The 14,739-nt window shown below is 32.5% G+C and overlaps 1 protein-coding gene across 3 annotated transcripts; it reads left to right on the forward strand.

The window, feature by feature from the left end:
• The first annotated feature begins 4,175 nt into the window (after positions 1-4,175).
• Positions 4,176-13,583, forward strand: LOC111274838 (transcription factor TCP2-like). Of its 3 annotated transcripts, none has more exons than XM_022859780.2 (5): positions 4,176-4,392; positions 4,511-4,621; positions 4,992-5,206; positions 5,853-7,705; positions 13,240-13,583. In XM_022859780.2, exon 4 carries the CDS (start codon positions 6,246-6,248, stop codon positions 7,659-7,661), a length of 1,416 nt encoding a protein of 471 aa, XP_022715515.1. In that variant the 5' UTR covers positions 4,176-4,392; positions 4,511-4,621; positions 4,992-5,206; positions 5,853-6,245; the 3' UTR covers positions 7,662-7,705; positions 13,240-13,583. The 3 variants fall into 3 exon arrangements, with proteins under 3 accessions (XP_022715515.1, XP_022715517.1, XP_089611531.1); XM_022859782.2 differs by having other exon boundaries at positions 4,204-4,392; positions 4,992-5,510; XM_089755405.1 differs by lacking the exons at positions 4,176-4,392; positions 4,511-4,621; positions 4,992-5,206 and adding an exon at positions 5,541-5,721.
• Positions 13,584-14,739: the final 1,156 nt, after the last annotated feature.

A 14,739-nucleotide genomic window follows, 5' to 3' on the forward strand; every position in this document is an offset into this window, starting at 1 on the left:
TTTTTATTAGTTGGGAGAATGAGTGAGTGCCCGCAGTTCTCAACTCGACATTTGGTTGGGGAAAAACGAAAGACTTTTTATTTTGCTGCTATATTTTCCATCATCCTAACGTTAACCCTTCAAATCTTGTTATAATTACTAATATGACCCTACAAAGGCCAACTAGGGTTTCAATGTTTTAATTATTACTATTATATTGGTATTTATTTTATGATATTAAAATAGTTAATATGATTTTTTGGCCCTTCACTCTTTTTTTTTTTTTTTAATTTCCCTTTCTTTATTTTGTTCATAGATTTGTTGATACTAAGTTGTTTGAATTGCTTTTTCCCTTTTTACCCAATGAGTGAAACACACTTGGCAGAGTAACTTTTTTTTTTTTTATAATTAGGAAAGGCAAATTTAATTTTCTGATTTAAGTGGGAATGGATGAATTACATTACCAATATACAGAGAGATCCCTTCCCAAACGTAATTAGGTACCAAAATCTGGCTCCAATTATTAACAAGTTATCTAAAATTTTTTTGGTCAATTTGATGATTTTGTTTTTGCATTTTTATTTGTGAAAATTAATGATAAGGTAAGTAGGGTTTTTTGAATAAATTTATGAAAATTTCAATAAAAATAATTAGTAAAACATTAAAATTGAAAATAAAAAGGACATATCAACACAATAACCAAATGAGTAAACCAATAAATAAGTAAAGGTTAAGTAAAAAGATATTTGCATTGAATAATCTATTTAATTTTTTTATAATCAAAATTGACATTATGCATTTATGCTTTTGTATCACAACCGACAAAATGTACAAGTTCATGAAAAAACTGAAAAACCAAAGCCTTAATTTGCAATCTTAGCTCGAAGGGAAGCAAAAGCAGATCAATTATTACTTGCCTTAAATTAATTATTCTCTCTGTTTCATTTTTTTTTATTTATCATTTTTTTAGAATATCTCAAAATTATATTTTATTTTCTTTTTTGAATATCTAAAAATTTTACTTTTTATATTTTAAATTTTTTTATAATTTTTTTACTTTTTGAAACAAATTTTAAATTTTAATATTAAATACATTAAAATTAATACTTTTTTTTTTTAACTCCATGAAAATCAATCATGACAAATATTTCGGAGGAATGGAATATTGGTTGCGCAAGGGATTCCTGCCTTTCCAGTTGTATCTTAATAGAGAATTGTCTGTCCTAACTCCCAAACAACCTTGTATACACAATAATGAGAGGCATATGTAAGCTATATGTCTAAGTATTTATCTTATTTGTTTTGCACGTGGTGGCAATTACATGACCTTCAATTCAACCCCAATGGCTATACCAGTTGAAGCATGAAATTAATGTTTTTAGAAGATGATGATAATTAATTCTTTTTTTTCTTCAATATGGCAGGTGTGGCACCTGTGTTTTTCATCCAAATTAATCATTTGGATGCAATTGTTGATTTTTTCACTTGAGGTTGTTGATAATTGAATCCTACAATTACTAAAACTAAAATTTCAATATTTTATTTGCAAATCACATCATCATTTATGCAACTACTGACATTTATCTTACTTAACCTCTAGTTTTATTATATATAATTAAATGTAAATGATGTGCCCTATCAATTACCCTTTTGGAAGAGGAATTGAAATTAACTTTTCTGTTGGTGGCATTGCCAGTAATGGCATTTTATGAGTAAGGATTGATTATTGCGAGTAGAGATTACTAAAAATCCCATTGAATTCTAGTAGAGAAGATTATTTAACTAGAACCAATTGAAATATATATATATGTATATTTATTTATAGATACATTCAGGGGAAACTAATTAAAACAAATAGTCTTTAGAGAGTAATTTGTATGGTTGGGAATGGCCAAAAGGTTTTTTTTTTTTTTTTTTTCATTGATACACTTTGATGTTGGGCTAAAAACCTTCAATCCAATTATACCAGTAGAAGTAAAATCAAATAATAAATCAAATACACAAAAGACAATAATTTAACGTGATTTGATTTAACTAACTTACATCCACGGATGAGAAATAAGATCCACTAGTTATAGAGAATTATAAACATACATCAAATCATCAACTTCACTCAACAATCAATACTCATAAGACACTCTCAATTTTCTTTAGTCTTATGGAGTATTCTCAACTCAAACAAATACAAACTCAAATCTTTGTGCACCCTTTCAACATAACCAAACACATACCCATATGCTCTCATACATCATATCTATGTGGACCCTCTCAGTCTCTTTTAGTCTACTCATAAATAAACATACACGCTCATAAAACGTAGAGTCTCAATACTCCTATAGGGTGTCTATCCCACAAAACCCTACAACTCTCTTACATCTTTTTCTCATACTTAATCTTGTAGAGAATTCACCTATTTATAACCATAAAAACTTGTCCATTAAAAATTCCTTTCTTCTTAGAATTTTTCTCTTGTAAGTCAAACTTACCTATTAAGAATATCTTTCCTTTTAGAATTCTTCTCTTACAAGTCAAACTTACCTATTAAGAATCTTTTTTCTCTTAAAATTCTTCTTTTGTAAATCTTCTTGTCCATCAAGTAATTTGATAAATCTCAACTAAATATCTAACAAATCTCAAACAAATCTCTTATAAGATTTGAGTCAATATTTCCAACAATTGAAATTTAATCGAAGCTTAATTCAATTTGATTCTGTGATAAGGTGAAGATAATCAATATGCAAGTGTTTACGTTATTGTTATGGCTTTGGGAGATGATTTTTACTGTTCATAAAATTATACTACTCAAAACATGCAAATTTAAAGGCTTTTAATTAATACAATTATGGGAGAATTTTGAGTATGTGTGAGATTATTGAAGTTTAAAAATGTGCCATCCATGTATTATCTTCTTTATTTGATGTATTATTCAGGTTATTTCTATTAATAGTTCTCGTCAAAATCTTTCACTGCACTAATTAGATTAGGCATTTGCATTTATCATAATTAATACTGCATGAATTTTGTATTCAATGAAGTTTACTTTGTGTTTAGAGGGTATATAAAGAGGAAACAAAAGATTAGTTAAACATGCACATTCATTTATAAAATTTTTTCATGGTAATTATTTGCATGTTGTCGTGTTTTCAATATTCTAGTTACCACGTTATTAGTGTCTACATGTGCATAACTATTTACATCATTATTCATGAGATATAAAAGAAAAAATAGCCAGTCTTATGTTGTTCTTTACTCTACATTTTTTTTCTGATTTCTTCTTTGATGCTGCCTTTGGAACACGCCTTGAAATAATACTTTTGATGTCCCTGACCTTTTTTTATGATAGATCCGATATGTTTTTCAGTTCAACCTCCATCCCACCAAGATCAGAAATTATGTCAACATTAAGCAAAAAATTTTCTTGAACCTCTCTCTCTATATATATTTAAGTTTCAATTCTTCATTTTCTTCTTTCATCTTCCAATTTCAAATTTATTAAGAGGAAAATTACAATGCAGCATGAATTTGTTAAAAAGTTGAACTTGAACATATTTCTAGAAAAAAATGGTCTGAAGAACTATATATATATATTTTTTTGCTTTTAAGGGGATAGGTTAATGGCTTGATGGTGCATCAGCCAATTTATTATATGTATTAAATCAATGCAAAGAAATAACCTAGGCAAACAACAAGAAGTAAATCATTTGCAACTTTTGTTTCATCTTTCTATTTCTAAAAATAAATTTATTCCTGTTATTATTGAAAAAAGAAAGAAGAGAAACTAAGGCAATTTAGATGTAAAAAAATGATGATGTTAGCCCTTGTATTTATGAACTATAAAAAGTAAAACTACATCGTACTCCAACTCCAATAGAAAAATAAAAGATGATAGTACCACAATAATAAAGAAGACAAAATGCATACTTATAATTACTTATAAAAAAACTTCATACGAGTAATTAATCTATGAAATTAAAACCTATTTGAAGAAATTTACTTATAAAATTGAAGTACAATTAACGGACAAAAACACAAATTAAGTATGTAAAAAAAATACTATATATCTATAATTAAAATAATTTTTAAGATTATACTAATAAAAATAATTAAGGGAATGGCAAATAAGTAAATGTTGAGGGAATAAGGGGCAAAAGGTGGAGGAGGATACATTGGAACAGCGCAGTGTGTCTTTTTCCGATAAGCCCGGTTATTTGCTCGAATAGGGATGGAATGAAAGCTTTTCTTTTCTCTTTCCTTTATTTCTTTCTTCTTCACATATTCATAAACACAGACACACCCCTCACTTCCAAATATCTTCCTCTCCTCTTACCCTACCAATTCCCATTTTCTTGGATTTTTCTGTTCCACTTCTTGCCCTAAGCCTCTCTTGCCAAATAGCTCAACCCTAACTTAGCTGTAAGTTTTTTGTTTTTTGTTCAATAAATCTTCTTTTTTTTTTTTTTTTGGTATGAAAATTCAAGTGAATTCAATGGCTTTTGCTTGCTAATGAAAGTTTTGTTTCATTACTTTGTAGGAAGTTAAAAGGGAAGCTGACTATAGGCAAAAATAAAGGAAAAAAAAAAGCCAAAGAAGTTAGCTACCTGTTTTATTACTTTTGTTAAGGCAAAGAAAATTCTGTTCCAAGGTTCTTTCTGATTCCTCCTCTCTCTAGTTATAGTAATTTTGTTTCTTTGAATGTTTAATTTTCTCTTTAGTCTGTTTTTTTTTTTAAGCTAAAAAAAGTAAACTTGATGCTTTAAAGCTTGTGTTTCAATTTGGAACCTACATGTATAAAAATGAAATCTTTTTTACTACTTGTTTTTGAGATTAAGGAGAACCGGCCTAAAGCACCCATCTTTTTAAATGAGCTGAAAATTACAGGTATAAAAGGTTTTAGCTTTTTTATGAGGATTTAATTGGCGATGGAAATTGATGATACAGTTGACATTTATGGAGAAGCTAATCATATATCTCAGGAGTTTTCATTTGTTGTTATTTTGTTGTTGTTGTTGCAGATAACTGATCTGGTTAGAGCTGAAGCTTTCTTCAAAGTACCTGAGGAAGAGTTGCAGATCTGTTGTTGTGGCTTTGGATTCTAAGTTGTACTACAAAAGATCTGTTTTTTTCACTTCAATCAGTGAAGGAAAAGAAAAATCAAAATATACCTTTTATTTTGTTATGTTCATTGCTGAGAACTCGACACCTGTTACAACAACCAACATTGTTCAAAGTGAGCAAATACGTTTATATATATATAAAAAGAGCTTTTATTCTTTGTTGGTAATTTCAGAAACATCTGATTTATTAATGGGGGTTTGTGTTGAGCTAAATAGTGTTGGTGGTGGTGGATTCTGCCATTTTTATGGGTCAGCTGCCAAAAAAAAAAAAGCTTTAAATAACTGAAGCGAGAGAAAAGAGAGAAGAAATTAAGAAAGAAAAAGGGTTGGCTTCAGATCAATGCCAATCGTACAGCAACTGCTTCTTTTCTTTAGCTTAATTGTGAAGCAGAAAAGAGGGTCTGTCTCAGATTCAAGGTATATATATAGAGCAGCTATACATTGCAAGGAAAGCTTTCTATTTCAACTTTTGTTAAAGGCTTATTGTCTTTACAAGACTTTAGATTTTTATAAGGTTTTTTTAGCCCCTTAAGTACAATATAACAAAACAAAATAGCAGAAGTCAGATCTCTCTCAGCTTAGGGTCTCAGAGTCTCAGGCTCAGTTGTTGTGCTGCAATGGCCGATGAGTTAGTTACTGCTTATACGAGTTTTATTTTTGTGTGGTTAAAACTTAAAACCAGTTTGTCAAACGCCATATTTGAAGTCTAGATGCTTTTGCCTTATCTAATTTTTATTTTTATTTTTTATTTTGTTACAGACTGTGGCTGCCATTTTTCAGGCTTTGCTTTTGAAAGCACTGCAACTGCAAAAAGCTTGAACGAGGCAGGATAGTCTCCTGACTTGGACCGTGATATCTCAAAGCGTAAAAAAAGGCCTTTTATCACTACATAACCAAAGTACTCTCTGTATACTAGTCATCAATATTCAATGCATAGAACATCTCAACCCCACCTGCATTTCTTCCCTCACACCTCCACCATCATCTCCTCTTTCTCTTTCTAACATTACTCCAAAACCCTAGATTTTCTCTCTATCTCTTTGCAAGTGAAATAAACACAACAAAAGAAAAGGACAAAAGGTAAGTGGGGGTTATTGTTTGGGGTGGGGAGGTTTTGAGTTTTTAGTCTGTGACAAAAGGAATGAAATTGGTATGGAGGTGGATGACATTCAGACACAAGCCTTTAAGTTCTCGAGAGTTGGTAATGAAAGAAATGACTCAAGCAAGATAGGCCAAAAAGGTAGTGACAACTACCCTGATGATGAGGAAGACGGGGAGCTCATCAAAAGGTCTGGTGCAAACGGTGGAGGAGGAGGAGGGGTGGGTGGTGCTGGTGCTGACACTGTTGGTACTAATCCGCTTCGAGGTTGGCACCACTCTTCGAGAATTATTAGGGTTTCTCGAGCCTCCGGTGGCAAAGATCGGCACAGCAAGGTTTGGACTTCAAAAGGGTCAAGAGACAGGAGGGTAAGGCTATCTGTCACCACAGCTATACAATTTTACGATCTACAAGATCGGTTGGGCTATGATCAGCCTAGTAAAGCTGTAGAGTGGCTAATTAAAGCTGCTGCTGATGCAATTGCGGAGCTTCCTTCACTTAACAGTTCATTTCCTGATAGACCAAAGCAATTGAATAATGAGAAAAGAGAAAGTGGGGGAACAGAACAAGGGTTCGACTCAGCTGAAGTAGAGTTAGATGGTGATCCACACAATTACCAACAAAACCAAAGCCAACACCTTTCTTTGTCCAAATCAGCTTGCAGTAGCACGTCTGAGACTAGTAAGAACTCGGGTTTATCCCTTTCAAGGTCCGAGATCCGTGTGAACCGTGTAAAGGCCCGGGAACGAGCCAGGGAAAGGGCAGCAAAAGAAAAGGAGAAAGAGCATGAGTCTCGCATTGCACACCACCAAAATGTGAACCCCATTTCTCAAAACTCCTTTACGGAGTTACTTACCAGTGGTATTGGCAGTGTTAGCAACAATAATACTAGTCCTACAGCTTCAGCTCATCAAAACCCCAATGCGGAGCCTGATTTTTTCCACAAGGCTAATACTGCCAGGCAGTGGCCTGTGACTCAAATGGATTACTTTCCCACTGGGCTCTTAGGCCCTTCTTCCTCTTCAAGAAGTCCTCATTCTTCAGGATTTCCAGGACAAATCCAACTAGGAAACTCTTTGCCACAACCAATATCAATTCCACCATTCACTGTGTCGGGTGAAAATCATCAAGAGTTGCAGCATTTTTCGTTTGTTCCAAATCCTGACCATCTGATCCCGGTGGCGACAACACAACCGGGGCCAGGGGGTGACTACAACCTTAACTTCACAATCTCTTCCGGCCTTGCTGGTTTCAATAGGGGGACCCTTCAGTCCAATTCTCCGTCTTTTTTGCCTCATCACCTCCAGAGGTTTTCTTCCATAGACGGATCATCACCCTTCTACATTGGTACACCACCAATGGAGAATCATCACTACCATCAGTTCCCAGCTGGATTAGATGGCCGCTTGCAGCTCTGCTATCGGGATGGAAGCAAGAGCTCAGACCAGAAAGGAAAAGGAAAGAACTAATCAGTTTCCTGAAGACGTTTCCTCTTGACCCCATCTTTTCTCTGGTAAGCTGAACAGCCTCATTTAATTAAAGTTCTTTACTAGTAGTATTTGACATTCAAACGTATTCCCTTTGCTTTATTTTTCTTAATTAGCTTCTATATTTTTGTGCCTGTTTAGCTCTTTTGCTTCATTCTTGACAAAAGGTTTTTGTTTTTTTTTCATTTTCCCTCTCTTTCGCTGATGTCTAGAGTTGCTTTTTTATTTTTCATTTTTGGCTTGCTTTTTGGATTTACGTGTTGTGCTTGTTTATAGCGGTAGTACCATGAATCACTCACTTTCTTGGTATTAATAAAGAAGTCTCCCATTGGGGCGATTTATTTTGTGGGTATCAAGTATTATACTGTCTTTTTTATGATTCCTGCATGGATTGCTGTGAATAAGGATCGGCTGGTTGTCTGCTTGTTTGTTCTCTTCCTGGTTCCCTTCACCCTAACATCTATGAATCCATTGCCAGGTGTTAGTTTCTTGATGGCCAAGCCTCGCTGGGCACTGAATAGAACAATTATAGTTTACTTTTGAATTTTGATTGTAATCAAAAGAAAAGTTTTACTTTTGAAATAGGATCGATGTGACTGAACCTTAATTTAGTTCTGCCACAACTGCACCACATGGCAATGGATCAGCTAACTGTCAGGTTTTTGAGTTGTTAAAGGATTAGGGGTAAATTAGATCTGGAAAAAAGGAAAAATCCATGCATGTAAGACCTCGAGCTTTCAAACTTCAAGACAAATGGTTGCTTCCAAGGTAAGTGTTTTTCTAGGTTTTGAAAGGATGAAGGCAGATTTTAATTTTATATGTTATTGTAAATGAGCTGTCACTGTTCTTACTGTAAAAATTACTAAATGTAAAGACAAACAAAGAAAAAGTGTCAGTAGTTTGAATTCATTTAAAGCAATGTGCTTGAAAAGTTGAAAATTGATAATTTGCTTCATTTGATGACCAAAAAGATTAATGATAGAAATCAATTATCAAACTTTCCTTTTAGGCCAAAAAATAATAAATTAATAAATGAACAAAATAAGGCAACAATTACAAATTGTACTATTAGAAAAGAAAATCTCATCTAATAAAGAAATTTGTAAATAATTAAGCTTCTATTAAAAACTTAAGAAATTCTGCAGCAAAAGAAATTGAAACTCAACATCAACAAATTAAATGTTTTAGTGATTTCTAACTTGGGAATTTAAATATTTGATTATTTTTATTTAAGAATCTGAATAAAAGAATATCTGAAGTATTGGATAAAGGTTAGTTTAACATTGCTCTTGCAATTGAAAAAAGTTTAAATTGAAAAAATTGAGTTTAAAAAATGTGATGATAAAAATATGGTTAAGTCAATTTTTTTTTTTTTTTTGTTGTTTAGCATTGCATTTGGGTAAAAAAAAACTTTTAAATGCAAAAGTTACTTTCAACGAGTCCTAAATCTTATTGTAGAAGACTATAAAGTAAATCATTTTCCTTTCTTCCATATGTCTATTATAGTTTTATCTTAAGACTTACTTTCTGACAGACCACTAAAGATATAGGAGAGAAATAAAATGTAAAATGCTGCCTATTCTAGTAGCAAGGTTTATGATACAAAAAATATATGAGGATGGTTTAGGAAATAAAAGACAAGATGGTTTAGCTGTTACCTAAATCTTTATAATAAGTCCTACCAAAAAAAAAAAATCTTTATTCTGTTGAATTCCTTAAATTGCTATCACCATTTCTTAACTTTATTCAAGAATTTCCTAGATCAAGAAAAAAAAATGGTTACTTCTTTTGAGAGCACATTCCACTCAATTGTTAAAGTTGTCTTTATAAGGGTGACTTAGAGTGCTAGCTAGGGTTATTTCTTTTTTATTTTAGGTAGAAAAGGAAACTGCTAAAACTTTAGATTGATATTAGGATCTTGATATTAGCTTGCATGCATCTTCTTCTTGATGTTTTAGACGTTGACATTCTCTTTCTTTGGCTTTATTTTCTAAAGGAAAAAAAGAAAGGAAAAGAAGTGATGTATTCTCTTGAAATGGTAGCTTTTTATGTTGAACAAGGTTTTCTTTTTTTCTTCTTGTGGTCTTTTATCTTCACCAAAGATTCCCTTTTGGTGTCAGGGATTTTGCGTTTTGCTTTGTAGCTTTGAATAAATTTGAACAAGGCTTTTGCAGATTTGAACAGGTTGATAAGTTTTAGGTATTTTTATCACTTTCTAGTACCTTAATATTTTTAAATAGAGAAATGTCATAGCAGAAGTTTTTATGAATTGTACATGAATTACATGGATTTTTTTAGAAACATGGACAATGTGTACAGCCACAGCTTAATGCATTGTGCATTCAAGTTTGCTTTAATTTTAAAATACTACTAGTAGTTTCATACTTGGGTGAGTCACAGCAAAGCTGAAAATTCTATCAATTGAAAGAAGCCATAGTTTATAAGCCCCCTGCCTTGCTGATATGCTCTATCTAGAGTGTCAGTTTCCTTTAGGTTAAAAATTGCTCTTCAAAAATCATACATCTATATTTATATGGTGTCTGTTAAATATTAAAAGAGAAAATTGTGCTATAATTTAGATTTAAAAGTGAATGAAAGGTTAATGCAACCAAATTTAACTGTTCTAGGTAGGAATGTAAATAATACATTAGTACTCGTAAGCTACTCGGGTTCGATTCAAATAAAATTCAAATTTGACTCGATTATTATTGAGTTAAGCTCGAGCTCAAGTAGCTCGACTCATTAATCGAGTCGAATTCGAATATTCTTATACCCAGTTCAAGTAGCTCATGAGCTTAATCGAACTTTTATATTTAAATATATTTTTATTATTTTAATTAATAAAATATCTCGAACTCGAGTACAAATAAACGAGCTTTTGTCGAATATAAGAATTGAGCTTATTTTTATATATTAATCGAGCTTAATCGAGCAAGTTTGAGTAGCTCGATATCTATCTCGAATCGAGTTTAAGTAGCTCGAAATTAGAAAAATAAAATTTAATCGAGTTCAAACCAAGTTTCGAGCCTTAAATTTTGAATCAAGCTAGAGCTCGAGCTTAATACTGTATCGATTCAAACTTGATTAAGTACATCTCTAGTTCTAGGGACTTAAAAGATTCCTAGATTTCAATCAAATATTTTCTAACTTCATTAATGAAATTATGCATGTTGCAATGGCTGGAACATAACTCACCCTCATATGATATTGGTCTGCCTTGTTAATGCATTTAGGTATATAATATTTGTTGTATATATTTTACTTATACTCTGTTTGATAAGAAAGATGGAAAACTTATTAATCTAATGATTGAAATTCATAATCATTTTCCTACTTTATAGCTTAATTTTTCATCTTTACCTTTTTTCATCATTTGTATCAAGCAAAACCTTAGTGTTTATGCTCAAGATTCTTGATACATAGGAAGAAATAGCGGAGGGATTGCTTGTTATCTTCTTCTTTTGAACATGATTTTCAGTTAGTAACTTAACAAAATTTTGAAGTAGCAAGATATATACCATACATTAAAATCCAAAAACTTCTCAACCAAACACCATGGGCTCTTTAAAAACACTAGTTGAAGTCACTCTTAGATTCAATGGAGTTAACTTATGCAAAAGAAAATCTCCCCCGGATATTATCAAAGTTAGATGTTAGTAAAGAAACATTATCCAAAGAATAATTCCTGCTTCTCTCATAGCTGGATTGTTTAGCCTTGGTAAATGTCTTCTGAGAACAGCATTGAGTAAGAATAGCATAATAATTCTGGGGATAAGGGATTGAGGATGTGTAATTGGTGGAATTTGAAGTGTTCTAATATGCTTTGGGGCTGCATAAGGCTAGAATGAATATGGTAATGTGGCTGGAGGCGTTGCATTACAAAAATTTTAAGGTGAAAGTGGATTGCCATATACCTGCTTGAATCCTCTGTTATGCTCGTCATAGAAGAATAAATCACTTTTTCTGCATTATTTGCCGCTATCTTGAAGAAAGGACTACTAATAATAAGGTGATTAGCTAACCATAAAAAAAAAAAAAAAATTAAGATTGACACTTATCAAAAGGCATATTCTCCAGTTTGGCCAAACACTTTGTATCATTTTTAAAGTCCCCTTTTCAGAGGTTTGACTATGTATAAAGAATAATTGTCATTGAAGTTTTATTTATTTAGGCAGCAAACTATTATGCCTAGTTGGACACAATTTTGAATACAAAGTCTTAGCCACTTTCTATTACACTAAATGAGCAGGATTCAGGTATTTAAGTGGGTAAGTTCCATTTCTATTTGAGGAAAGGCTGGGGATGGACACACTAGACAGTTTGCAGTTAGAACTAATATTGTTTGACATATGCCTTACTGTTTCATCCAGCAGCTTTGGAAGCTGTGCAAGGTTAGTATTGTGCTTTATTAGTTGACATCTTCTGCAAGTGGGCGTTTGGAAAAGTGCCAAAGTGGGTTGAATTTATTCTGTTAGACATGCATTCTGTATTATTGGAAAAGGTAAAGGGATTTATTTTTTCCCAAAGGATGTCAGGTGTAGTGAAGAAACTTCGAGGAATGATTTTTCTATAGTTTACCATGAGGATAAAAAGTCAAAGCATAGTGGATCATGTGGGTTGGTTTGGATGAATGATATGCCTCAATCCCAAATTTGTTGTATCATAGGCAGGCAAGTATGAGTTTTACTTTTTCCTCTCTGCTGATTCAATAACTGGGTTTATACATTGAGTGGTAACACAAACATATTTCCTCCTTACCCCAATGTGGATTATAGGTGTGATGATCAAACAACAATACAGTTAGTGAAATGGAATGCCAGTAGTGCATGTTCTTGTGCAGTTCTGAGATTTTACTTATTTATCTCTTTGTGGTTTCTTTCACAAAGGTCTTTTGCAAAAATTCATGGTTTTCCTACAATTAGTCCCTTAATTTACTATTAACTATAGAAAGAGGTCATAGTGAAACTAGAGCTGGTTTAGGTTTTATGAAATACAAAGGCAAATGGCGGCATTGAACAAACGCTACCAGAAACATATACACTGACTTGACTGGACTCTCGCTTTATCATGCACGCTTAGCTTACCTTTTTGCATGTAGATGTAAATGTTTTACATGCGCAAACTGCTTAACTGTATAAATGCAAGATAGATGATAAAGAGGAATTGCAATCTATGCTTCCACTTCTGTTTTTTAGTGAAGTTTGTTAAGAGGACATTCTAGTTGACAGAAATAGTATCAATTATTATTCATAAATTCCGATTAACTTATCCAATATCTAACCATCTTATTTCAGCTTATCATTCAACTTTACATCAAAATGGCCAAGCATTGCTTGCAGAGAGCAATGCATGTAAACTTCCCTTTTTCTCGAACATCATGCTTGTTCATTTTCACAGTTTGATCATTCCTAACAAATTCCTATCATAGCACCTGTTGCACATCTTGCCAAGTACCCAAGTTTCTGATGATGAAACTTCTGTCAGAAACACATTGCAGTTCCTTTCTCTTTCCAATTTCAACCATATATGCTAATTTTTGGTGCAAAATTTTTGGATGCAGAAAAGCAAAGATGGAGGAAGCGATGGCGAAGCAGTGACAGTGAATGCATTCCTTTCCCTGCATTGGGCGATACCTTTATTATTGTGCTTCTGAAAATTGTTAGTATTTCCGGTTTATCCATTTTGAAGTCGTGATTCAGCTGGTTGGCGTAATGGGATATATTTATTTATGCGTGCAAAAAGCATTGTGTGTTTCCAACAAGTATATTCGACTGAAGTAATTCTTTTTTCCCCTATCGATCTCACAATTATTCTGAAAATTGTCTATATTTCCTATCTATTTGTTGAGAAAAGTGGCCTCATCAATGAATCTGCTTTATTAAGCCACAAAGCCCTTCTTTCTTACTTATTTCTTCAAAGCATTAAACCTTATTTTCTTGTGGTTAAGGTTGATAACCAATGGCAGCTCCCATATGTTCTATCGTTCACATGCCTGCATCTAGTAAAAAATACTGTAATATGGTGTTTTTTTTTTTTTTTTTGGAGATCTTTTGATAATCACTTTAAAATTCTATTAATATGAAATCAAATTGGATTTTATAAAAGAGGTAAGCTCTCCTAACGTTTGTTCTCTTCATTTACAAGATTTTTAAAGAGAATCGAACTCCTTAATTACTTCAATCAACAAACATTGATATTGTGATATGATTTTATGTACATATGTAAAAGCAATTTGCAAGCCTTCTATTATTATTATTATTATTATTATTATTATTATTCTTATTTGCGGGGCAATTCTAAGGATTAATTGTAGCTAACTCATCTTAGGCAGGTGTAGGTTCTATATCATACAATAAGTTTTAAGTTCCCCAAGATTAATTTGCTTTAATTCATAAGCTTACAAAAGGTTGGTTCATTGACTTCAGCTATTATTACGACGTGAATTTGGATTGACTATCCTAACACTTAAGCCCATATGGGCATGGCAAGGAAGAATTAATTGCAGCTGGAAAGCAGTGTCGAGGCTTTAAGCCCGAGTATAAACTCAAGTTCTCCCCCATCTAGCTAGCGCCTTGAAGATATTTCATAGATTGTCATAACTAAGAGGCAATAAAACCAGTGGCCCACCCCCCATCTAGCTGCCAAATTAGTGCATTCATAGAGCCATTTGATAGCAATTTTGTATCTTTAGATGATTTACAGTCCACTTAACCATTGATTATAGTTGATTGGATTTCACATGAGCTTGTACTGAATTTGGGAACTTACCATCATTGCAGTTGTTGAATTTCACGTGAGCCCAGTGACCACTGCCTCGGCTAGCTATAAGCCTATAACACTTTTTCAAGTACTTATAATTCCTTCAATATTTCGTCCCTTAATTCGTTCTAGCAAACAAAGTGACTCCTACTTTTAATTAATTTGTAAAACTAGTAGATTTGCTAAAGAAAAAAACAAAAATGTTAGAGATTAAAGCCTCCTTTGAAGGCTTTATCTAGCGTTTGTGAATGATTTTGTGACTTTTTTGCACGTAAAAAGGACATGTTAAAAAACAAAAATG

The sequence above is a fragment of the Durio zibethinus genome, chromosome 26 (genome assembly GCF_047325235.1).
Source record: "Durio zibethinus cultivar Kanyao isolate XHJ-2024 chromosome 26, ASM4732523v1, whole genome shotgun sequence".
NCBI lineage: Eukaryota > Viridiplantae > Streptophyta > Magnoliopsida > Malvales > Malvaceae > Durio > Durio zibethinus.